Source organism: Cardiocondyla obscurior, linkage group LG08 (assembly GCF_019399895.1).
Source record: "Cardiocondyla obscurior isolate alpha-2009 linkage group LG08, Cobs3.1, whole genome shotgun sequence".
Taxonomy (NCBI): domain Eukaryota; kingdom Metazoa; phylum Arthropoda; class Insecta; order Hymenoptera; family Formicidae; genus Cardiocondyla; species Cardiocondyla obscurior.
The window spans coordinates 3,960,700-3,988,060 of NC_091871.1; the positions used below are offsets into that span (position 1 = coordinate 3,960,700).

A 27,361-nucleotide genomic window follows, 5' to 3' on the forward strand; every position below is an offset into this window, starting at 1 on the left:
CTCTCTCTCTCTCTCTCTCTCTCTCTGTTTCTCTTTCTACGCTCAATCATAATTACATATTGAACCAACAAACTCCGAGGAGGGTTTGCGAACTTTATCAAACTACGACAGCGCGCGACTCGCTGCTTCCAGAGAGCTCTAACCGATTTATTATGGGACTATTTCGCGACTCCATCCCAGACAATTCCGCCACTCCGACAACGTTAGAAGGTACTCCCTGGTGGAAAGAAAAGGGACGATCTCGGGCGTTTACTTCACGCGCGCGTTAAGTGCATCAGTTTCTCGTTTCGCTATCGCGCTTTCCACCCGGTCTCTGCGGACGCTTCCGCTGCTTAACTCGCACTTCGATCGGCTGCTTATAACGCAGTAAACATTTTGATAAAAGTACCGCCATCGATCTCGGCTTAAAATCGGGTCAACCGTGTAAATCTTTCTCGCGGCATTTATCTCATACGTTACTTTTAGCCACCGCGCGCAAACAGGGTAAGTATTTTTATTTTACTGCCGCGCGATATCGCGATCTCCGTTCGTACGCTTTGCGTCTCGTTCTTCGTCGATGCGTTATAAAGTATCTTGTTGCTCTTTCGGGGTGTAATTTCTGTTAAACATTCCCGCATGTGCGTCGCAGGGGAGCGTGATATCCAGCGTCGTGTTTCACGTATCCCTCAATTAAGAAAAGGGTCAAGCCCTCGCGTGGAGTGTGCCGGGCCGTTTCGCAAGTGTCGTCCGTTCTCCTTTGAGAACCGCCAGCCGCTGCCACCGGCGCAAGTTTCGGTCCTACCTCAACGCCGACAGCCTGTCCTCCACCCTTTCCGTGACCCCACGTAATACGCTCTTGCAACCGCAGCCGGCGGCTCTTTCGCCTTACGCGCCGACTCCGTTGGGAAAGAAAAAAAAATAAAAAAAAATAGAGGAAGAAAGCGCATCCAGCTGAGTGCCGTAACGAGAATTGGAAAGAAAGGAAGAAAAAGCATTTTGCACTTTTGACACGCTCTCGCCGCGCTGCTAACCTGGCTGGACCTCGGGTGAAATAAATGTAATGTAACCGCGGGGGTTGGTAACGGGCGTTAGAGCACCAGCTGGCCGTATATTGATAAACTTTTCGCGACGCGACGCGTCATGCTCGTCGCGAAAGCGGCCTCTCCTCCTCGCTTCGAAAGCGCTTCCCTCTATTTCTACTCCGCTCGTTATTTTCCTCGTTTCTCTATCAGACGTCACTCACCTCCCGACGACTAAATTAGGGACACCGACGTCGATATCTCGGCCGAATATTTTTGGAGGCGAGTTCACGTACTGCATAATCTGATTAAGATGTAAAACGCCCGTTTTATCGCTCTTACATTGCCTTTTTATCAGCGTGTTTTCTACGTTATTATTATCCGATATTATCCGCCAAATGTATTCGGCGTACGTTGTTAATTTTAAGACGTTATTCGCGTTGCTATATATTTATCTCTCTCTCGGCTGTCTTCGATTCTGTGCACAATTATGGCGGAGCGGCCTTCCGGAACGTGAAGCAACCGTACCCGCCGTAGATTCTCAAAGAAACGAAATAAATTTCACACAATAGAGCACCGAAACCGTAGTTCCCACCCTCTTCGTGTTCTCTCGCCGCTTGAAGGAATTATATCACGTTACCGTGCTTCTCAAGCAGATTCTATTGATTCTTCCGCGACTTGAGAGAATCGCTTCAACTGACTTCAAATAACCGTTTGATGTCTCTCCGGTGAAAACGACTTAAAAAGATTTCCCGTCAATATAAAACGTCTCGAGATATACTCGAAACCGTCTCGAACATTATCATGTAATTATGTAACACAGCTTGGTGTAATAAAAGAACGTATTTACCATCGCGTTTCTGCAGTCTTGGCGAATCTCTTCAAATTATTAAAATAATATAAAATATTCAATATTTATTATTAACTCTTTCTATATTATCGCGGAATTAAATCGTGCCGCGAAAATATATAATTAAGCATTTGATACGGTTTAACTGGCTTAAAGCAGCGAACTCAGCGAATTGTCGAGAACTAGCACCAAGAGTGAACTCGTGTATATTTCGTTCTAAATGGATCGTCTTATATACCGAGCGACACAGGTGACGATTTATTGCCGAGTTAAATCTCCGGAAAGTCGTCTTCGTTCTACTCATCACCCCTCGTCGCTTTTATCTCTAATCTCGTATTTCCGGTGTACTTCTGGCACAAGCTCGGCCGGGCCGAACGGAAGCGAGTAATTTATCTACCTCACGTAACGGAGAATAAATAATTCTATTAAAAAAAAAATGACGTGACTTGACTTGCTTCATTCGGCAGGTATTTAAAATGTCTCGAGTTTTATTTAAGACCGCGCTCCACATTGCTATCAAAAGACGGTAACAATGCATTCCGATCTTAGAATGATACACGGAACATAACGTTTGATTTTCAGAGATTTATCTCTCTGTCTAAAATATAATTTTTAAAGTCTTGGCTTTGTTAAGTAAGGAAATAAAATTGCAAATAAATAAATAAACGATTAAAATGACTTTAGAATCCACCACGTAAAAATGGCGATTAATTTTAATAAAATAAGTTCTTTTACAACGCGTTAAACTGCGTAAGGGTGAGACGTACAAGGGGAGCGCGGAGGCAGGTGGGTGGTGGGTGATGGGGGTGCGAGCGGTAGGCGGCTAGCGGTGAGCTCGAGCTACGTGACTTCCCCCACCTTATTCATTCGGTACAGGTAGACTATAGAGCACGGAGTCAGGAGGTCGCACGCGGTCGCACCGGAAGTAAAGTGATTATTAAATCTACGGAGACGTATCTGAGCACGAATCATATTCTCCATCCTTCTCTCTGCACAAAGAATACGGGCGAACAGTTCCTGTCTTTTTAAAGTAAGTTCCATTCCCGTTTACGAATAAATCATACGCACATCACCGGGGCGGATATTTTAGCTCGTCAAACGATGGCTGTAGACCCTCTTTGGGCCAAGCTCCGAGTGATCCGATCGAAAATGAGCTTTCATTGTTGCTAACAGTGTTTCTGTCGGCCAGAAATTTCCGGACATAGCCGGCGAAAGTGTCGTTTAATGCTCGAAATTAATCGTTCGGACGAAGCTCTGCCGAAGTGAGACTTGACCGATTAACAGAGCTACGTATCAAACAGTTAGAAATCTGTAATATATTGCGAGTAATAGGGGATAGAATATTCGGTATAAATTCCAATGTGCGACACGTGCCGGTGTGAAGCGGGCAAGATTGAGCAGCGGTCGCGACGAAAAACATTGCGCGGTATTTTCACGTAATAATCTTAAGCGCGCTGGCTGCCGATCGAGCACGCAGTTAGGACGTACCGACAAATATCGTCATTTAATAATCGTTGTTCTTGTTTCTGTTTCAGATGAGAAGAACCTGAAGTACCGCATTTTAATTCTAGACATCCTGAAAAAAGGAGAAGGCCTCGGAAAGACATTAAACATCGACGGAGCAACTTGAAGGTAAAAATTACTTCGGCTTTACATAAAATTAATAACATATTGCTCTTTCGATGATAGAAAACTTTTTTGTTAATTATTTAATTGATAAATGATTTAGAAACGCGTAAAGAATTTTTTTTTAAGACTGACTTGATTTACAGCATGTCACTAATTTTTATTTTGTATCTTTTTTCTGTTACAGAAATTATAGTGCCGTTACCGCCGACGTTAGTAATTAAACGAACCGCAGCCGGTTCGTCGGTCGTTTTTTCGCGAAAATCGAAAAGTAATCGGTCGAGTGAATTTATTATGCGATTTTTATTAAAACGGGAGTGTCGTATAAAATTGCGCAAAAGACAGTGTTTAGTAATTTGTTCTCGCGATTGTAGATTCACGGTCGCGGCTCACGCGAGTGTCCAGTGCGCGGAAGGATGACTCGACACACAAACTGAGAGGAGGAGCAGGCCCGGGACGGGCATCCTGCATCAGCGGAGCAACTTTTAAGTAAGTATACATTTTTTTAAAAAGTATATTAAATAAAAATTTTTACCTTTTTTTTTATCTTTAATTAATCTTTTTATCTAATTTAATCTTTGATTAAATAAAACAAAAAATTAATCTTATTAACTAATATACTGGCACGTCTACATTAATATTTTTTATTTTATGTTACAGTCACCGGCAGAACTCGACAACTCCGCTGAAGTTCATGCAGATTGGTAAGTCGCATAATTTTTTTTTTTTCGTAATTTGTAATTAGGATCTCTTAAAAAATAGCGCGTGCGTGGTTTCTTCTAATTATCTTTAAAATTCCCAGCCCTGCATAACAACAAGTTTGTTTCCGCCGAAGTGGCATTCTTCGTTACTTCTCTTTTTTTTTTTTTTTTAATATTTATTAATTAACCAGATATTACAGAATGCGCGCTACGTGCGCGTTATTATATTTTATATATACTCTAGTTTCTTCTACGTAAAAATTAAACTTTTACATTTAATAATTTAGCATCGAATAACACATAACCTGACGTTTACTCTCGCGGTAGGAAATAAGCCAACCAAGAGAACAAATTAGTATCGCGAAAAAGCAGCAATAATAAATTCAAATCTATTGAATACCGCTTTTTTTTAATAGGATAAAAGAAAACGCTCAATTTTAAATTGCTTGTTTGTAGATAGCAATCAAATGAATTAATCACGATATTCAATTTGAATGAAGACACGTTTTACAAAACGACCGTAATAAGCATGCGGCTCGATATTTCATTAGTGCGTTTTAGATCTGCATATTAATATCGAGCGAACAATATGCGCAACGGTTGAAAATGTTCTATTTATTTATTTATTGCTCGCTATGTCCAAATATTAATACCATTATTTGAGGGCATTTTGAATATCCGGGTTTCGCCGTAGGCAGAAAAATTGCAAGCACCGCGTGCAATACGCGCTCCGCACGTTGAACGTTACAAAGTAGTACATTAATAAGAACATTGGCTGCGTTAACTATGTGCATGTATTAAAAACGACAAAGAAAAAAAAAAAGAAAAAAGAACTTTTTTGTACGTAATGTTCGAGCAATGTACACATCCATTATCAGTGCATTCTTTTTCAAAAATTATAAAGACGCATATTGCACGTTAGTTAAAGTAATTGCTTACACATTTGCATTTAAAAGGAGGGGAGAGAAAGAGGAAATAGAATTGTCGGTATGACACTGAATACGTGCACGTCATAGTCGTTCTGGTACATCGAAAAGAATCTTTGAAAGAAATTGAATAAACGAACAACTTATCTCGACGTTCTTTCAAGTGTTTCGCTCTCTTTCTTTCTCGGAGCACCGTGAATATCTTCATTGTGCGAGAGAACGATCGCGGAGGAAAAGAATAGGTATACACTCCACGATGCTTGTTCATGCTTGAATAAGATTGAACTATAAAGGGGCTCCCGTCATTCGCATCCGAATGAAATCGTACGTAACGACGGACAGTGTACTAACCACTAATATCGGTATTGCTCCCCCATCGTCGTTCGTTTGTGATTCTGAGCGTTAACGATTAATGCCACAGCACACAATTCCCGTGTAACTAATTACAAGATACAGGTATAGTTATGTAAGACAGACAGGTAGAGAGAGAGAGAGAGAGAGAGAAAGAAAAGAAAGGCAGAGCGGAAAAAAAGGGGAAGTGTCTACAAACAGTTGTTAATTACAGTGTCGCAGCCATAGCTTAATGTATCTGCAGGTACCCTCTCTTTTATCGTATCGATACCTTAAAAAACTACACATTGAACAATAGAATCTCTCTCTTTCTTATCTTTACTTATTCGAAATCGTTCCCTCTATAGTGCTATCGCCGCGCCACTGCGTGCACGTGCGATGGTGCTCCGGGGAGTAAATCGTGTGTATGTATTCCATGTGTGTGTGCAATCACGAAAAAAAAAAAAAAAAAAAAAAGATAAAGAAATTTTACCTGAAGAGAGAAAGTTTCTTTTGTCTTCAGTCGATTCACGTTAATATCGACCAATTGAACGGATGCAATGCGCAAAAATGCGGCGCCTGAAAAGCGAGGCGCCGTGGGTGCAACGATTATTGCATCACGTAATTGCGTTACAGGGCTCGTTATCTTTCTTAATGACGTAGGAGTCGGTAGTCGGTGAGAACAAGAAACATTTAAAATGCATAAATCGAGCGGCAACGGTGATTCACGTAGGCAAAATGATTGTGGGCGTGTTTTGCAATAATATTTCTCTCGCGAGCGTGTTAACAAATATCTGAAGCTCGTTTCCTTTCTCAATTTAGTAATTAAACAGTTACGTAAACTTTCTTCAGGCTCTACGTATTCTAAACGAGTTATGCACTCGTATTCTAAAATAATGCAGTTAACCGTCACAATAATCATCAGTGCGAGTAACAAAGCTAATTAAAATGATATTAAACTGACGTAAAACAGAGAAACAGAAGTTGGCGAAATAATTGATCAAATAATGATAAGAGAGTACATTTCAATGGACAAATATTTGAGAGCGTAATAACTCAAACAAATCATTTTCGGAGTTAAATCGAATATGCGAATGTTTATGAAAGAAACGTTACGGTGAAAATTTCATCGAAAAATCGTCATTCGTCCGTACTTGTTGAGCGATCGCAATTTATCGTTTTCCATCTGCTTCCTCTGTTAATGCTAATATATTTTTCACTACGTGCGTCACTCATAAACACAGTGCTCGTTTTAAAGGTACGTAACGTTCGGTGATTGCTTCTCATCGACCCTTTTGGACATTCATTGAAAAAACGTCGCGCGAAAAACATTTTACCTCATTTGTAGCAACAAAACAATATATAAATATATATAAATACATATATATGTGTATATATATATATATATATATATATATATATATATATAAATATATATATATATATATATATTTCGGGGCATATAGTAGCGTGGCCGTATACTTTCATTTTCCCCGTGGAATAGAATGACAATAGCGCGTTGGACGAGGGCAATCAAAGAGAATACGTGAAAGCAGAAACATCGAACATCCTACCTCTTTTCGCTAAACTCACACATGACAGATTCACACGCAGTGATCTAGTGGTGAAGAAGGGATCATTCGGGAGGGTGATGCTGTGCTTGTTTTACGGCGTCGCGCGTATCTCGGCGAGCCCGAAAACGACGGACGATAAACCGGCGTGTCGTTGCACAAAAAAAAAAAATTATTCGTAGAGCGGTGAGGAATTATTGTAAAAGCACGCGTTGGGTTTTCCCGGTGACGCGGCACGTCGCCGGCCGACTTTTGCAAAGGGCTCTTAATAGGTTTCCAGTGACACGGCTCGCCGCAACGTTGTAATTAAAGTCAGCTAATCAGGTATAAAATCGTATCAAAGACCGTTAACGACTGGAACAACTTTTAGTCGCGTGACTACCGTCCACTTCGTGGACACCTCCGCTTCCTCGGGCTCGATACACGCACGTGGGTACGCGAAGCTCGAAAGCGGCTGCACTTAAGTTAATGAAACGAGCCGAGAGGAGCATTGGCTGGCGGCGGACAAAGGATATCCGGCAGACGCGATATGCACAGATAAAACTGAATGCCGTAAACGAGTCTTTCGGCGCGGACGAGTCCTATTTCACACCCCCGAGAGAACCGAGCTCCCTCACGGCGCGCGTAATTATCACAAATGCTCGTTACCCGGCCGAGTCGCGAGTCAAAGACTGACGCGTGTAGAAAGATAAGCCGAGAAATTTAGGACGAGGAGTTTCTGGTGCAGTGACTGGCGAGCAAGGAAGGGGTTCCTTTAACGCTAATTGCGTACAAATAAAACGATATTATTTTTTTTTTGTCGCGGATCGTGGACACGTGTGTCAATAAATATCAAGACTTAGTTAGCTTTTCATCTCTCAGCAACAAAAAAAAAAGATCTTTAGCGACGTAACAATCGGATTTCTATACACGCAGAGTGCATTTTTAATGCTAGGAAAATAATCGCGAACAATCAGGCGGGGTAATAAATTTTAGGATTGAAAATTTTCCTTGACCAGGCCGTACTTATCTCGGCCATCACAGGAAATTAGTTCCCGCGTTGATTATAATTAACTGCTCTGATCGCGAGGTCGTTAAAAGGGAATCGTTAAATTTTACGGCGGCAGAATGACAAACGCGAATCCACGATCGGCGGAGTGTTACATCACATGGTACTCTGATGCAAGGTCGGTCGGTGAAGCCGTAAACGATAAAGCGGAAGTAGAGATCTCGCGATCAAGAACGATCCCGCGACCGGAATCTCTTGACGAGGGTACCTGAGCCACACATGGGCCGGGCTGCTCGCAACTGCATTGCTGTTTTGCTCGTTAGCAGGGCTTTCCATCCAGTTCGTTGTACGCGTTTTCCTGATTGGTCAGACACTGATCAGACGGAGGGTTGTGGATGTGCATGATTCGAGTGGCGATCATGTCCATCGTTTTGCGCTCTTCAGCGCGTGACACCTCGCGCGACTGCGATTTCCAAAAGTGAAGAACGCCTATGCCTCGCGATCTATCGCTTTTTTCCCGCGCGTAAAAGGAAAGCAAAAAGTCGTACGTGCACTAATCGCGCGCCTCGTATTTTCTTCCACCGGAAGTTATATTATAATTAAAATTTATTTCTTAAAATGAACTTTTAACATCTCTGCTAATAATTAAATTAATAATAACCATTTGTTGCCAATAAAATATCAGCAGCAAATTGAACAGGTAGCTCGTAGATAAAAGCAATGAGAACTTGAAGCACACGTGTTCAAAAGAGGTATCGTAAAGTAATCAGTCGATAGGAAAAGTCACACGGAACAGACGCGAAGGGTTTTGACAGTGCGCGGAACCAATATTTTTCTCTTGCGCCTTCCTCTCGCTCAAATTGTGGCAATAGATATGACAATATCCTGTCCGCGAGAGCTCAGAAATAAGTCGGGCTACAAAATTTATTTCATCTTCTTATTTATGCAAATTTAAATCTAGATAAAGATAAAAATAAAGGTGACGTCAAAAAGTCTTCATTTCTGCAGAAACGTAAATACAACGTTGATTTCATTAGCGACCGATTAATTATCTGCAATTCGAAGAAACTTCGTTATCAACTTTCGACACTTTAAAGTCGATGAAATTGTTGTCCGCGAGTATGAAACTCTCCTGCCCGAGCACTACCCGTACACACTTCGATAAACGGCAACCTATTTCTCGAATAAACTTTAATTACGATTCCCGTGGCGCGTTTCTCTTTGCGAAAGTCGTCTTGATTTTTCTTCAAGCAGCTGCTTTCTCTTCTCCCGGTCTCGCTCCACACGACGAGATAAAAAATAGAAAAAAAAGCGTCTCCCTTTCTTTGTGGGCTCGCGGAAAAGAAAGTCAATAACAAAAAGTATTACATGAGCGGGAAATGTACGCGGTGGAAAATCCATTAAACGGCGCGCAGTTGGCGGGTCGAAAACTGGAAGCGGCGACGGCGACGGTAGGAAAATGCGGGAAGCGGAAAAAGAAATGGCGTGTGAGAAAAAGAGAAGCCGTATGCGAATTCGTACGCGGCGAAACGTCAGCACGTATGTATAAAAGGGGTGGCGGTGGGTTGATTACAAACGGCCTCGTTTTCCCGTATTTCGCAACACGGTCGAATCGTGCATCGCGTGGCGAAAAATAATTTGCACGTTTAATAGAACGCGGAACGTTCGTACGCGGGGCGTTCGCCGGGCGGTGCTTCGGGGTTTTGCGAAAAGCTGCTCGCGTAACTCGCGGCCACGACGACGACGTTAGATCCTAGATCGCGATATTATTACTACGAGAAACTCGTTACGACCGCTCGAAATAAATTTCCGAGAATTTGCATAGGGATTAAGTTGCACTTATCGCGCGCGCTATCGTGCCGCGAGTCGCATTAAAAATGTCAAGTGCTCTTCGTGCGCCCGTACACGCTCGGATTCGGTAACGTGTGAGCGCCCGCGTGAATCGTAACGTACGATTAGCCCCCTTTTCGCGGACCTTTTTGTCGCGGGAGGTTGATAGCGTATCGATCGTGCGGGCATGTCGACGACCGGGCACTAGGTGAAAGCACGTCAATCCTGGTTAAAGGCCTGCCCGGTAATTGCATGGATCCTCGCGGTCCCGCGGAAACAGCGGGATTAATGGAAGGCTCCGTCGTATATCTGATATACCCGTGTATGTATGTACGCCGAATCCGAAAAAGTTGTACTTGTTGCTGCCCCGCGAGCACGTCGAAAGCTCGGCAAATTGCAAGCGTTGCATCGATATCCGGAGGGGAAGAGGGAAACTCCGACGAGACCTTGACAGTGCTCGCCGAGCAACGAATTAAGGGCAGACCGTCAGTGGAGAAGCGTAAGTTCGAAACAGGCTCGCGGTGTCGAGACTTTGTCGCGTTAGCCGATTATCGAGCTCATTCCACCTCTGTTTTCATCGCGTGATCCCCACGAGAATTCTCACGCGCTCCCTTAGATCTCAGATTAAGAAACACGGCCGAGGTGAGCTAACGATTTTAGATTCCGCTCGCGGCGAACGGCAGGAAGAAACACTTGAGCCGCCGAGAGGGTCACTCCGCCGTCCCTTTCATTTACTCGGAAATCCCTACGTAGCCTCGAGATTCCACGTGCCGTTTCTTGGCCACCTTTCGTCGTGCCAGAGGGTTGCAGAAAAACAAAACAATTCGCGGGGGGGCACGTAGCTGCGTGAACCACGAAGTCGGAATGTGCGGGCGCTGAGCCAACAAACGGATTCGACAAGTTTGCAGACGTTCTCAATTAAAAGTTCGCCTTGTCGCTCGACGAGGAGACACTCGACGGCTCCTCGCCGATCATGTTTTCACGTCATTTCTTTTTCCATGTTCTCCTTTGCCGGCGCGGATCAACCCTGCGTTCTGACTGACACGAAAACTGTTTTCGTATCTTATTATCGCGGCAAATTTCATCCGCGAGGTGTTGAAAATTTCGTTTCACGCCTCCCTACCCATTTATCGGCTTTAACCCGTACTCTTTCGGCTTCTACTTCTTTCACGGAGCGCCAAAGTCCGTCTCGAATTGAGTTTCGAACTCAATGGCCATAAAATTGGGTGACGATCTGTGCTTTCCTTTCGTCGCTGCGCGAGCGCACTTTCGGCAATCGCATCGCGCTCAGTGAATGCCACGCGGTAAAGAGTTAACTGCCGCTTTTCGTGGCGGAATGTTTCGTGGCGTACAAAAATCATGGCGCGACTCAGAACGCAGTCATGCTGGCGTTCGAAGGGGGTTTAGGAGCGAACGGGCGAACGGTGGATCGGAGGTGCGACGGCGCGAGATCGATCGCGGTGTCGAAAACTGACAAACGACATCGGCTGAATTTGCATGAACATTTCGCGCCGGCGACTGTCGCAGGTCGGATCCTCGGCTCGCCCCCGACATGATATGACACCGATATACGTCAAACGTATTCCCACGTCTCGTATATGTACGATTACATACGTCAACCATGCGATTTTCATCATCTACCGTAATCTAGCGGGATAGTGTCGTCACTTACCATACGGCAGCTCCAGCCGGCAGTCGATCAGAAGCGAATGGCCAGTCGGTTTCTTCGTGCCGACGATCTCGTTGCCCCTTTGCTCCAGCTCTAGGCCAAGGCTGACCCACTGCCCGGTGGTTTCCTAAAATCATAAAGGTCGTTCTTTAACCTCGGAGCTTTTCTCCCCGCCAAGCCGATAAAGCCGGTAAAGCGTCACGTACGTTGCGATTAGCGTGGTCACGGCTTCTCGTTACCGATAGTTCAAATGGTCACGACCACGTCCGCGTATCTCCCGCGTAATCACGGAAAATTTCGCGCGGCGTCTTCAACGTTCGTGCAGAAAATAATGAATTAATTAATACCGGGCATTAGTCACGGTACCATCAACGGCACCATTGCCGTCGGCGCGGGAAATAATTCACTCGCAACAATCTCCCTGCCGCGTATTCCCACCGCGTCCGGTACGCGGCTTCCGAGAGCAGGTGCGATTATTAGATACGAACCGCCGGCGTGTAATTTATGTAATCGTCGAGCCCATATTCTTCGCACGGAATTAGTCTACGCGGCGGATGCGATATTGCATCATCGCGAGGGATGATGTACCTTACGGACGTGCACGTGCAGTTTATGCGCCAGCGGCACGAAGACACGCCTGGAAGAAGGAAGGGCGTATTCAATCCTCTCGACTTCACCTTTCTATTTCGCGATGTAAGCGGCGGTGAAAAACCGAGCGCAAATTGGACCGAGTGCTGTAAAGCTAAGGAAATCTTGATCAAAATCAATAGACGGCGAGTGAAACTGCAGCACATAATACGATATGTTGGTTTTGTTTTTTTTTTCCTCTCTCTTCTTGTTGCTTCACGCGGTACGTGATCATAAAATAAAACAGAGCTTCCAGCATTGATGGTGTGGCGGCTTAAAAGCTCCGTAACTGCCGTAATTCAAACAAATCACGCTCGCGCGGAGAAGGTCTTGTATCAATTCGAGTTCTTGCGCAATCTTACCTTCCAAAAAATACAAACTTCCCTCCCGGATCGCGAGGGAACGATACGTCGCTTTGTTACGCGCGATCGGGAAAGTTGAAAAAGCGCCGATTAGTTTGTAAGTTATTCTCAAGTTTCGCAATCGCAGTCGCGCGAAATGTCTTTAACGAGTTGACGAAGGCATAACTTATACTCGCGGGGATAGGTGGAAAAAAAAAAAACGACCGACCGACCGACTTATCGCCCCGCACTTCCGACGATGATTTGAGCGTTGGGAAACTTCAACCTCGCAAACACGGTATCGACGGAAACGAGGAAAACACCGAGACCGCGCCATATCCAGCGGCGAAAAAGTATTTTTCGAAAACAAGATACAAATCCCGCGGCGGCGACCTGTCTCGAACGGATCTGTTTGTCCCGCGAAGCTCGCCGAGAATTACGAGCGCCACGCGAAAAAGAAACCGTGGCCGAATTTCAACGACGCGCGAGGAAAACATTGAAATAGCAATACTCCCTTGCCAAGTTACGTCACTTTGCTGGTTGTTAGACCAGTTGACCCGATGAATTGACTCCCTTCACCGACGCTGCGCACCCACACGTGTGCCCAATGGCAGCAATCTCGCGACGAATATCGCTGGCGCGGCCGGAGAGGAATTACGCGCGAGTCGTGATCCCGTCTCCTTTTGCGACGTGGAAAATAACGGCGATAAATTTGCAGCCGATGTACGCGAATGACATCGGGATTGGAAATTACAGAGGATTATATTCCGACTCGTGATCTCAATTGGCCAGACGTTAAGATATAATCGGCTATTATTAGGGGATAGGTTGCAGTTTGTCTTTGGAAATCAATATACCGTTGAAGACCAAAGGGAACGAGCCGCGCCGAGCGTACAAAAAGATCAACAGTAGCTCTTTTTCCTCCCCTCGTTACACGTAACACAAAAATACGGAGATCGGAGTATCAATTTATATTCACCTACTGGCACGAATCTCTCTTCTTCGATCCCGTGTCACGTAAATGTCGCCATGTAAAATGTAAATTCTTTTCTCGGACACATTACCCGTCCAAACCCGCAATTTTAACAGATAACGCACGGCAAATAAATTTTTTTATTATTACGGAGAAAATTTAAATTACTTGCGTTGGTAAACCGCCGGTTCCAGCTTCGCCATTAGAGATACTAAAATAAGAAAGACGGTAATTCGACAGCGACGCGCAGTCGTTCGTTTCACTTAATTCTGTCCTATTGCTCTGGGGAGGCGAAAGTCGAATTAAATTAGCAGCGACGAGAATTGGTGTGACACATCAATCGTCTCTACTTTCCTGGCTTCGATCTCTTTCCGCGCAACGCGGCCTAATTAACGCATCCATCGCGCGGAAAAGAATAAGAAAGTGAGACTCGCGCTGTCGTTCCCAGTGAGAAAACGGCCGCGCCATCGATCGACCGCTATCACTTATGACGGTCCAATATGCGCTTCTGTCGAGCGCTGAAAGGAGGATATGATTTTTCAATGACATTAGAGCAGAGAAAACGAGTTTTCACGCGATCTATCGACTTCCATTGCCGTCAGAGCCGCGCAGTAGGCGAGGTTTCTCTATCTTGCACGCCAGAGACGGTAATTTTTTTTTTTTTTTTTTTTTTTTTTCTTCTTATTTGCTCGAAAAGAAAGAAACGGTGCACGAACGAGTCTTGAAATCGTGCCTGTCACTTCGCCGGTCGTATTTATATTTTGTCGCACCGGTCATTATTTCCCCGGAAATTATCGCCTGGCATGCTTTATTTTCTCCGCGTGACAAATAGCATGGCACTGCGGAAGTAGTTCTGAAATGCATCGTTAAACCCCGCGGGGTCCTGCAACGTGTGCATGACGCGGCCGCTAATAGTTGGTTCCGTGCCGACTTCTCAGCCCCTTTTTCTCCCTGGTCTCCTTCGCGAGGTCCCGTTTCTTAATCTTGCCGATGATAAAAAGAGAATTGCCGACGTTGCCATGGAAGTCGATGATCGTGGCCGCGGAGGCTGGGACTGACGAGCGAATGAGACCACGACAACCGCGTAATTAAGCGTCCGACGGCACAATGACTCCTCACCAGCCGACAGAAATACTCGCGTGAAAGCTGCGGCGTGAAGCTCAATGATTTTCAACTCGCTGGGAAACGGCGGGTGTTGAGGCGCGCTAATGGCCAAATGACGTCAGAGAACCGCGTGCAAGGATATTCGGAAGTTTCGAGCTTCCCCGTCGCGGGGGCGAGAAGCCAATCGGCTTCCGCTTATCCGCGAACTGTCCGGCACCGATAAAGCTCCCGATTCACGCCGGTGAAATGCATGTTAGAGAAAGATTCTCAAAAGCGCTTTTCAAAGGATAATCGCAGTTCTCGCGAGCGATAACAATATTTTAGCCGCTTGCCGTTCACGACAATGAATTTACATTCGATATCCAATCGCCCTTGCCAAATGATCCTACGCGCAACAGGGGAGATTAATACCGCCGATTTATTTCCGTCACTTTATTACGTCGCGTGTTTATATAACCAGACGTCTCTGAGCACGGCGTTCATTCGATAGTACCGGCGTACATAACGTTTCCCACGCGTCGATACGTGCTTCGATTTTTCCGCCCACGGGGAACGGCCGAGAGCTCGCTTCGCCGATAAAAGCTACCGCCCCGGCGGCCTCCGTCGCTTAATTTCACGCTCCCGACGTGATGCGGAATGAGATTGCCTACGACCGCGCCGGCTCGTCGGGTTCTTCAGGTCAGGACAAAGGCGCTCGACCGCGTGTATCGCCGTGGTTTCAGGAGAGTCGAGAGCAAGCGTGCAAATAAGTAGCTCGTTCAGGAATATCGCGGACGGAGCCCCTACAATTTGGGCCCTAACACGAGAGCGCTCGACCACGTGTCCGCGATCGTGACGTGATTTCGACAAGACTAGGGTAACTACTTTAGACAGGGACGGCGAAGGGCCGAGGAGCGGGAAAAGGTAAAAGCGTGGACGGCCCGCGCGATCGATCGACGACTCCTTCCATGACGTTTCCTTCCTTTCTTTCCGTCCGTCCCCCGCGCTTCGAAAGCACGATCGTTCATCAGCCTGAATTTCTACGCGAGTCACAGAGACGATCCGAATCCGTTTTCCATCAGCCGACGCTCGAGTAATCGCAATCGCGGCTGCTGTACTCCCTCTCTCACGTTACCCGCGCGACGAATAGAAGCGCGGGTGTCTTTGCTGCCGCCGCTATTAAGTAAATTGTCGGTGGTCTCGTTCCTGTTTTCCTGTCCGAGTTATACTGGGAAATGCCGGGGAGCCATTTAAACGGGCCACCGATTGATTTTCCGGCGTTAAAGCCGAGGTGGAGAGAAATCTAGGCTGTCGTCGTCGTGATTGTCGATGCGATAGACAAGGTGGATAAATAGACAGATAAAAGAAAGGAGGAAAGATTCGAACCAGTAATGAAAATGCAAATCGCGAAAAATAAATCGCTCGTGGACGAAGGTCCGAACGAGAGGCTCTATCTTCTCCTTCAGACAAAGTCGTATAAAACTGAGAGACCGGAATGCGCTTGCAAGGCGCTATTAATCAGAGCATCGTGAATAATGTCGTGATACGCGAAAAAAGAAAAAAGAAAGAGAGAGAAAGAGAAAGAGAGAACGAGAGCACTCGCGAGACTTGAGTCAGCTACCAAAAATTCGGCCGCTGAGAGACTCGACGTAAAAATCTTCCGCGCGATATGTCTTCGCGGAGGCCGGAATGTCGTTGCTATGCAATATCGGGTCACGACGTTGTGACGTGGAGAAAGAAAGACAAAAAGATCGTGCAAAAATTCCGTTAATAGAGACGCTGTCAGGGCCGCGTCGGTGACACGCGAGCGACGGTCGGGCACGGGACAATAAGACGTCGTCGTCCGCTGGCAAATTACAATCTCTGATGTTGGCAACCGCCGGGATTATTCCGATGCCGCGTTAGCCGGGTGTATTTCCGATGTATATCGAGCCGTGTGTAGATCTCGCGTGCCGTTTTATGAATATTTTAAGCCGCGGCTGACCCAGATCGTCCTCTCCGCGGCGCGAAGGGAGAGCGGCCTGACCTCGCGCATTGGTACTTCCCGGCTCGTTTACCTCACTCCGCCGCGTTTCACGCCCGCATTTTTCGCTTGCCGGTCTCGCGGCTACATATCGTCTTCATCTCCGCCGTCCATCATCTTTCATCCACTCTCGACCGAGTCCCCGTCGGTCCCCCGCGCCCTCCCGCGTTGTCTCTTCCTCACGTGCCGAGCTCTTTTATCTACCTCGCACACGTGCGCGCATATATTTGCCGGCACTTTTTCCTCCCTTTTCCGCATCGACGCTTTATCTCCGCAAATGTCACCGCCGCGTCCCGTCGATCGCTCCAGAAACGCGGAGGAACGATTTACAGCGTGATTTGTGGATTCGCCTATTGTTGCCGCAATCGTACGGCTTAACGCGGGAAGCCGAACGAAAGAATCTCACCGAAAGAAAGCGTCTTAACGCGTCCCTTCATCCGCGGAATAAAGGACATCGGCATCGCTTTTGTGCCGCGGATCACGGATCACACGGTCATTAACTTTTGCTTCTTCCACCGAAGAGCGACGTGGTCGCTTAGAGGGAAACGAAAACGTAATAGTAGCGGTGTCAAGTGTATAAAAATGTCGCGGGAGGGAGAGGCGGGTGGTTACTTTATTTCGCGGGTGTGAATAAGGAATCGTTAGAGTGAAGTGGACCTCTTTTCTCAAGGGCCGGCCGGCAAATGTCGCTGTGTCAGGTTCCTTCACGGAGAGGAAAAAGCGTGAGAATCAGCTGAATATTTTGCCAAGGTCGTTGCCTTTCGCTAAAACCTCCCTGTATGTGTGTGCACGCAGTACAGTGCTGTCGTAAACTCACGTCGACCACATCACCCACTTGGCGACCCGGGCCACCCCGAACGTTTCATTGAGCGTCGCGATTTGGCCGCGCGCCAAGTGACGTCACGGACGGATGAGAACCGTGGGTATTACCGATGCCGATGTCATGGTCCAGAACGACTTCAACGGTGATTCCGACCCCGTTCGCGCGCGAAGCAATGATACGAAAGCGAAATGTGAGCTCTTTAGCGACGACGCAATTTTATTCATTTATTATTAGAGCTTTCACCTAAGAGAAAAAAAAAAAGCTCCTCGGTCGAACAATCCGGGTGAACCGTAATCTTTCAGGTGTAAACAGGATCCTATATATAAAAAATTGGTATGACGCCTGAATTAGCTAATAATCGATTAAAACACGCACGCGGTAAGACATAAACAATACGCGCTGAATTGAACAGAACAGCATATTAACTGCAATTTTTCTGTTTCAGATAATACTCTATCATTGAAGGAGGACCAACCCGACATCCCGCAGACATCCTGAGAGGAGGAGGAGGCCCAGGAAGGGTATCCTGCACCAGCGGAGCAACCCCAGGGTAAGTATCAATTTTTCTTCGGTATTAAATAGTTTAGATTTTTGATAACGTTTTTATATTATTTTATTTAATTAGATTTAATATCTACAATATAATTTTTTAATTTATCTGTTACAGATCAAGAGGAACTCCGCTGCTGTGCATCGTTCAGTGATAAATTAAAGTGCCGCGCGCCGACATTAGAATATACGAACCGCAGCCGGTTCGTCGGTCGTTTCGGGTGTGCCGCTAGTTATCGGGCGCTTTATATTACGATTATTTTTTTACGGGAGTGTCGAAAAATAACGTGCGAAGATGTTAAATAATTTTCGCGATAATAATTGATCCGGGCGCGTTCGCGAGTGTCCAGTACGCGGAAGGATGACTCGACACGTCCCATCTGAGAGGAGGAGGAGGCCCGGGACGGGCATCCTGCTTCGGCGGAGCAACTTTTAGGTAAGCATTAATTTTTGAAATAAAATCTTCATTAAAAAAAAACTTTTTTTTTTATTAATCTTATTAACTAACTGGCATGTCAACATTAATATTTTCCTTTTTATGTTACAGTCACCGGCAGAATTCTTCAACTCCGCTGACGCTCATGCCGATTGGTAAGTCGCATGATTTTATTTTTTTGTAGTTAGTAATTGGGTCTCTTTAACCGATAACACGTCGTCGATCATAAATTACGGAATTATAATGACGCGCACGAATTAGGACTTTTCGAAAAATAGCGCACGCGAAACGTGCGCATGGTTTATTCTAGTAATCTAAAAAAGACACTCGCAAAGACCGGTATCGGTAAATGAAATTACCCTCCCATACGTGACAGAATTATCTAATATCTACACTTTAATTCGATTTGATCGTTTTCCCCTGAAAAATGCTGCAAATGCATTTCGTGCGGAAGAAGAAAACGGACTAGATCAGAGCCTCGGTCGTCCAATTTTAGTTGTTTGTTGATGCTACACGGGCACACTGGAGTTTTATATTTTATATTTTCTGACGGAGATTCTTTCGCAAATTACCTGGCTCATTAAAATCTTCGCCGAAATATGCATTTTAATGAAACAATCGCAAAACTATTTCGCGTATCAACCAAAATACTCTTTCACGGGAAAAAAAAAATGTATCCAATTTATAGTAATATAATGAAATCGTGCCGTCACAAGGAGAACAACAAGAAATCGAGTTTAAAGGCAGTCTTCTGAGAATTTGAATAACAACCAAAAAAAAATAGAAGTAGAGGAAAAAGAGAATTGCTTCTTCGTTTCCGAGTCGCGCATGAGTGACTCCTGGTCATTGAAAAGAATGACTGAACGTTCTAGAGAATTATTATTCTAGGGACAGGGCGATTTCGCCGAATGAATACCTTACTTTTTTTTTCCCATTCTTGTATCCCCGAGACGGAGCATTCGGGCAATCTAATTAGCAAAAATTCACTTTTGTCATCGTGGAAAAGTGCATTCAACGGAATGCTTCGCAATTGAAGTCGGAAAGATAATGAAAAGGAATCGCAGGAAAAAATATAGATAGATTAGTAAACCGTAAAGGGCGTACCGCAGCGGCAACGGCAAAAAGAAAGAAAGAAAAAAAAAAGAAAGAATCTCAATTTCGATCTTTCTCAAATTCCTCGTTACGTCTCGTATGAGAGACGAAACCGGAGAATGCCTATCCGAGTATATCAATTTATCGTATGAGTCGCCAAGTAAAATGTAATTTGCGTTACGCGAATCGACATCCCGAAGTTCCGGTAACTTACGTTTCAAGAGCCTGAGAGCATGCCCGATGGAGCCGGCGATAAGAGAAATTGGGTCCCCCCGCGGCTGCTATTAATATCTAATTATGCGCACTAATTATGAGCGCAATATGCATCGTAAATGTATCTTAGAGAGAAAGAGAACGGGTGGGCAGGGAAGAAAGAGAGACAAATTGCTATCACTGCTGTCGCAACTAGTTTCTCACGTCAGCAACGTAAATTACGCGCTATCGTTAATCACCGTATTCTTCGAGCGCAGGGCGCACTCCACATTCGCGTGTGATTGCGTTCGCGAAAACGCACAACGAACTAAACCGGCACATATCACGGCTGCGTCACCCTCGCGAATTCAATTTATATCACGCGCGGTGTAATATATTAGTCGAATTGACCTCGCAATCGGTTACGTATTGGACGTGACGTCGATTGATTGTGTCGCATTCCCTGTGTTTATAACCTGTTCCGCATTTCTAAATTTATAGCGTTTTATGTATTTATAAATTTATGGAACGCAAAAAAAAAGGGAAAAAATCATACAGAGAATTTTCATACCGGCGATAATGAGAAGTCGCGACGACGGCCACGGAAAAATAACGCGCGATCGAAAATTATCCATTTATTCTGCCAAAAATTGACGGATGACTGAGTAGCGTGCCAAGTGGCCGTTGGCTCCGTTCGACGTGCAAGCTCACGTCGGATTTCATTTCGCGCGAAGTAATACGAAAAACGAAGGGAGAATCGACGAAGGCGCATCTGGCGGATAATAAACGGATTCTGCGAAAGATTGTTGCGCGCTAGATGCCTAAAAAAGTCACTCGTTAATCGTAATCGGCGCTGGCGTGATCGATAACGACGTGTTTTTAAAAATAGTCAATTTCCAGGTTTCGCGACGAAAGAAATAAACATTGAACGACGCGAAATAGCTCTCGATTTTTTCAAATTATGGCAGACTACAAGAAATATTTATTGCTGTCGCGAGGCAGCATTTGTGCAATATTATTAAACGTTTTGATCACTTTTAATATTTTCTACTTGCTTTAACGTCGCAAAAAAAAAAAAATATATATATATATATATATATATATATACAAGCGAGCGGGTGTAATAACGCGGTGTAGAGCGAATGTATTGAATAAGTGTACCGTGTCAGTGACGATGTCTGGCTGTGTGTTACTGTTGGTGTCACACATATCGGTGTTCTGTTTCGATTGTCGATCCTCGGTTGTACTTAAGTTGCACTGATTTCTCGTTACCTCATTCATGTAGGACACCTCTGACAGCGGGATGTAGTAGTAGCCCAGAAAGCGGTCCCACAAGAATCCCTTGCACCATACCTCCACCACGAGCCCGGCATTCATGTCATTCGTTTCGCTGCGTAACAAACAAGTTCCATTAACCTTTTGCGGGACCGCGAAGAAATATTACGTCACGAAGCAAAGTAAACGGCTACGCTTTCCGTACAAAGCAGATTAAATGAAATTTAATAGCGAGACGTTAGTGGAGAATTTGCTGGCGTTAAGCGTTACGCGAGCCAAGATCGAGAACAATACATCTTCACGTACAGCAAGTCGAAATTGCACAACAAAACAATCCGTTTTAATTCACGAGCCAATTTTTACTTTAGCGTTTCTTTACATTTTTTTTTCTTTTTCTAGCAATCCATTTAATAGTTTATTTAAAAAAACAAAGACCATAATGGACCAAAGTCCTTCGTTTCAAACAGCCCGGCTTGCCAGACCGGAGTTAATAATATCGGGCTGCGAAAAAGTAGTACGTTTCTGCTTCTATGAGGTACGCTAGAAATATTCGCGAAATTCCCGCCTCCGGTCGGTAAATTCGCGGATCGGTCGACAGGATTTACTTTGTCCTAGCCGAGATAGAGTCCCGTTAAATAAGAGTATGATTAGTCTCAAACTCCTCTAGATGCGCACAAATTACCGGCCGTCCTAGATATTTTAGTGTCGGTGCGCACGCGATAGTTCGGTGTGTTTTCGAAGCGTGATTACGCCGTAGTAACGGCGCGGAGAATTTTCGAATTGCTAGAAACTCGTTTAACTTAACGACATTTTTTTTAACGAGTCCCTCAAACTGCTGCCTGTCTGGCGGGCGTTCGCGTAAAATTAATTATCGACAACTTACAAGAGGAAGTCTTGTTCCCAGCATGGATTGGCCCCTTTCACAGTGACTGTCGTTGACTTCACATTTTGCAGCTTCAGCGTGACGTAAGAATTGAACTGATCCGCTGAAATTCGGTACAGTCCAGTTTTTAATCGGCCCGTCGAAATGTGATGTACATTCAAAGAGCGCGAGTCCTCAATATACGAGCGAAATACGTTATTTTATAAATAAAGCGTTATATCGAAACACATTTTGATCGAGTAATTCGTGCTTATCGTTTTTAATGGAATCGTTTAAAACGTATGAGTTGTATTCCAGTAAAAAAAAAAAAAGAAAAAACGAAAAAAAAGAAAGAAAAACAAAAAAAATATATCGTGATTTTAGTTTCCTATAAACGTGTAATGTGAGCGAATAAGACCATTTTATCCTCAATTTAATAGCGATCCTGATGACATTCTCGCGCGTTTTATGTGTTCGAGAATGGGCGCACGAGAAAGGAACAAACTGTTAAAGTCCAATAAGTTCCGCCCACACCACAGGCACGTCCTGTATATTCTCAGCTGCACGTCTTCGATAAGTCGTGCAAAAAGGAGGAACGAGATTTTACGATCCGCGACACGATGTTTCAGGCACGGTGGTGCGTCACCCTCGACATTTTACTTCGCGAGCCACGAAAATTGTGTTTTTGAAGCAGTCGGCAAAATACACTCACATTCCGCGGTTCATCTCTGATAGCATCTAACCATCGAGCGAGTAAGTGAGTGAGTGAGTGAGAGAGAGAGAGAGAGAGAGAGAGAGAGAGAGAGAGAGAGAGTAGTTATTAATAAAAAATTAGATGCGCCATAAATAGATTTTAGCGAAAATAACGCGCGGTTCCCTCTTGACCTGAGAAATTTACCAGATATGGAACAAATCGAATGTCGTTCGCATGAGAATAAACCGTAAGGTGCTCTTATAGGTGAGAGGCGCTAGATAACACAGCGAATGCAAAAATGTATGACCAATTACGATGAGACTAAATGTGTTCTCGATAAAGGAAGTTAATATGAATAAGCGTAACCGAACCATTAAGTAAATAAATTCATAAAGCCAAACAGCATTCACGTTCGCGTATGTGGACGTTATCGTCGCGCTTTACAATTCTTGTAACAATTGTATGAAATAATGCTCTTCATAAGTCCATTCTGCACAATGACGCACGCGTGAATGAATATTTGAAAAAGGCATAATATGAGTGTACGAGCGAAAACTGTCAAGATTACGTTCGCCATCATAGGAAACGCAATGAATGACATAAATCCAAAGTTTTGCCGATGTTATTGAAATTATCGGTTTACTTTTTTTTCCCCGTTAGGAAAGTTTGGAGAGAGAGAGAGAGAGAGAAAAAAAAGAAAAAAAAGAAAAAAAACATGACGAGGGTTCACACGTGCCCGGCATCGTCTTAGATTTATTTAAATTCGACATATTTCACGATACTTCGCGAGAATACGTTACATCTCCGCGCGAAAAAATTATTTCGGCATAATCGGAACGTCACGATATTCCGCCTGAACGATCGCATAATCCGAAACTTGGAACTATTCCAATCGCAAAGTGCAATAAATTGTCCGCGGACTTTAGAAGCGAAGCGTGAATAAAGACCTCGGTTCTGCGGCTTGTCTCGGCCTCAATTTCCCACGCTCGGTTTCCGCACGTGTCAGTATTTCGCTCGTATTAATTTGGTAATTAAAGAAGACTACGATTTGGGGAAACAAATCGACGGGTTGCGTGAACGAGACTTTCATCTCCCGTCGCAATAGTTTCCCATTTTTCCAGAATACGAACCATCCTCGCAGACGAACCGCGCCTTCTTCACTGCAACAGATAAAAAACAGAGAAAAGATTATTATACATTGCGAGTCTATAAAAAAAAAGTACATAAACGATAATACGTGTATTAATATTTCAGCAATATGAGTCTGATTTCAAAGATCGTAGACCTTGACAAAATACGCACACAGGTGCATCGGTGTAAACCAGCAACGGAACGGGTTAATCTTCTCGTGTGACTGCGTTTGTCATGTATGTGCGCGTATCAAAAGTCATTTACATTGACGGCGTATCTATTTACGGGGCATTATAGCGCGAATTATCTCGGAGTACGTGATCGCGGTGATCGGTCGCGTTTAATCAGATTTAAATAGACGTATAGGTCGAGCGATGTAAAGCCCACAGTGCGCCGGTAATCACCTGGCGCACGTGCGTAGACTTCCAAATGGAATATTTTCGCCGAGGGGGAAAAAGAATTTTAATTCGCGCGTTATGTCCTCTTGCTGCAAAATGTATCGCGCTACTATCGACTTTCCCGTCAATTTTTTATAAAGGTCGTATTCCGCAAATGCGCTACGGATTTAGCTAACGCGGATAAGTGAAACGGAACGAGCATTACAATCCGCCGGCGTTTGACAGTTCCTTTTTTTTAATAACCGGTCTCGCGGATAGGTCACGGAACGACCTTGTCTATAAGAACGTGCGTATGTATACGCCGACTTGAGCGATCGTATATACGTGCAAGTAGAGCGCGGCTCCGCCGTGTGCCGGTAGCGATTTGAAGCGTTGACCTGTGCTAATAAATGCCAGGCAGCGTCTACACGAGCACCGGGCTCCATACGAGTGAGTAACTACCCTTAGAATTAATCTCGTTACCGCGAGGGGTGACGCCGCAGCATCCAACGGCCGGGACCGCGTACGCTGCGAAAGATCGAGGGGAAAGGAAGGTACACAGCGGGGATAATGAAACGGGTCAGCCATGTATCCGCAGGTCACAGTTCATAAGAGGACTTTTTCACCTCGCTCGCGACGGGGTATTTTTCCCCGGCCGACAGACGCGCCTTTCTATTTTGCACGCATCGCGCGCGATTAATTAATGGGAGAGAGCCTGCGGACGCGGGCGTATTCTCGTCACCGTTATAAAACTGTCGGTCGCAGGGATGAGCTAACGCTGATGTCACGCGAACAGAAGAGTACGCCACGAGCGACGTGTAACGTCGAAGGAATGAGAAATCGACTGCTACATCCTCTTCTCGTAGGAAAAAAAAAAGGGGGGGGGGTGCTTAAGAAGTGTGCATACGAAAATTTTTTTCTCTATGCAGCTAAGTAACCTTTTCAAATCCCTTCTCGTTCGTTTAAAAATAATTAAACAGCGAGCCGTATGCTCGCGGCCTGGCAGCAGGCCAGTCAAGGTTCGACGTGCGGTAAGAAAACTGCGAAGGAATAGCGATATCATCAAATCGACTTTTAGAACGGCTTCGCGGCGAAACGCAAATATATATCGCGCGCACGTGTGCGGCATCGATATATTTAGAATAATTGCGTTAATTCTAACGAGGCGCAGGCGGGTTTCCGGCAGCTGGTCACATCCGGAAGCCTCGGTATCGCCGCGATCTGTCGTTAACGGCATCGACGCGAGAGGAGAGCGACGGAAAGAACGTTGCAATGGCGCAAAAGTATTGTAAAACGAAGGGCGTTATATCGGAGTTTTATCGCGCGGAATTGATAGCTCGGGGCGCCGATGCCTCACACGAGGGAGAGGGATGCTGCGGCCTCACGTGCGCTATATGCACGCGCGCGTAGGCCGATGCATGCGCGCGACGAAAGAAAAGTGAAACAATGACGTCAGCTTTAACGCTTCAGTTGCGATCTTTTACCTTCGAATAACTCGAGACAATGGGCGCCTGGCGTGTGAATACGTGCCAAGACCGCGGTATCGTGTCGCACACGCGCGCGCGCGTATACGGAACTCGTCCCTACGCCGTGCTTTCCCGGCACAAACGTGCCTTTGTGCAGCATATACACGCGCGAAGTAACGCGCGTGTATACGTGACACGCCGCTTACTTTTCATCCCGCGGCAGTTTCCTTCGGTTACGATGCCGTCGCGCAAGTGGATGCAGAACGATAGCGGCGGACGCGACGACAGACCGGGGAAAGAGGGTAAACGGGGTGGAAAGCCGGGCGCGCGTTATTTATAGTCCAGTCCCGGTATTAGAGGCAATATTTACGCGGCACGCGTGAACGCGATATCTTATCGCGCCCTCATCAAGGCGTCGCGTCGATCAGGCTCTGTCGGACGACCGACGTATATTTTCCTCCTAACGCGCCAATTCCGTCCTACGTATTTTTTTTCCCCAACACGTGAGTCGGCCGACGGGCCTTCGGCTCTATCCCTTGTAACTGCGCTCTCTACGGCACATTCGAGTAAACACCTAACCATCGCGGAATATTTCTAACATAAAATAGTTTTTACTTCGATGCGGAACATTCTCCACCTCTCGAAAACCATTTTCAGGCTGTCTCCGGGATATTTCCCGGGAAATATTCACTCGAGGTGCTCTCGCAGGAGTATTCGCACTTCATATCGCTCTTTGAAAGAAGGTTGACTTTGCGTTATCGATCACCCATTATTATTTCGTTACGAAATATTAGGTTAATTTGAAATAGAATTAATATATCGCACGAGAGTGTGCCCGTATATCGGTACGTCTTAGAATTTGACAGAGAAATTTCACGATGTCTGCATAAGTTAATGTTCGTATTTATTTAGCTATTTACTCACTCGCTCGTGTGCGTTTGCGCGAAGTGCAATCGATGTAACGTGTATAATAGGTCGCGAGCGGTGCCTCGTAATGTATGCACCTACGCCAGTTACATTCAATTAATCATTTTCTTTCGCGGCGTGTCGTAATGAGATCTCTTCTGAATGTATAATTAAAGATCGCAGAAGGGGGTGCACGAGGAAAAAAAAAACTTTTAGGAAAGAAGTGGAACGGCAGTACAAAGTCGATTAACCCTCACCAATCTCTACCTAGGTTGAAAGTACATGCGCAGCTGACGCAAATGCGAGATGTTTAATGAAGCAAATCGGAAAGCGTTTCGAGCTGTACGAAATCAATTAATGGAGGCAGAAACATAGAGCGAGAGAGAAAGAAAAAGAGGGAGAGAGAGAGAAAAAGCGAAGGAAGGGAGAGGGAAAGTTTAATAAATTGTCAGGCTGCTTTTGATATGCGCTCGAAAGAGATATTTTCACGGTATTCCGTACAGTAAATCGAAAGGTTCGCGTTATGCATGAAATATCGTATGCATCATCGTCAACATATGAATCACCGCGCCAATTCCGGTCCACGAATTATCGATTATACATTTTCGATAAAATTCAGGGGGCCCCCCGAGTACACGGAGGAGAGGCTTTATCGAACATTTTAAAAGAGTGAGAAAGAATGATCATCACCATAAATCAGATTTGAAAGCATTTGCGGTGTTCCGGTGCTCCGAGAACACGAGGGTGATAAGATAAACCACGCACGTGATAATCATACAGCGGATTTTCCAGAATCCCACTGTCGCGAGCATATGGCCATTGATAATGCGATGAATTTAGGAGAATTTAATCATCGCCCGGTATTATTAATTCTGTCCTTTATTTCCGCAAACACATAAAACTAAAAGCCAGAATAAAATATACTCCTCTTTCTCGCTCGTTGGAAGATAAAAGTTTTAAATTAACTCGTACGGGCTGATATCGGGCTATCAGCACTTTAGGAACGAAAATAACGAGTAAAG

General features: G+C 45.1%; 1 protein-coding gene across 2 annotated transcripts in view; it reads right to left on the bottom strand.

Annotated features, from left to right (window-relative positions):
* Positions 1-27,361, bottom strand: part of LOC139104579 (uncharacterized) — a 57,325-nt gene that overhangs the window by 20,937 nt on the left and 9,027 nt on the right. For both annotated transcript variants that reach the window (XM_070660146.1, XM_070660147.1), the window contains exons 2-5: positions 23,590-23,619; positions 21,787-21,889; positions 20,790-21,018; positions 11,493-11,616 (exon numbers count right to left, since the gene is read on the bottom strand). In XM_070660146.1, coding sequence (XP_070516247.1) covers positions 11,493-11,616; positions 20,790-21,018; positions 21,787-21,889; positions 23,590-23,619 — 486 coding nt within the window. The remainder of the gene's footprint in view (positions 1-11,492; positions 11,617-20,789; positions 21,019-21,786; positions 21,890-23,589; positions 23,620-27,361) is intronic.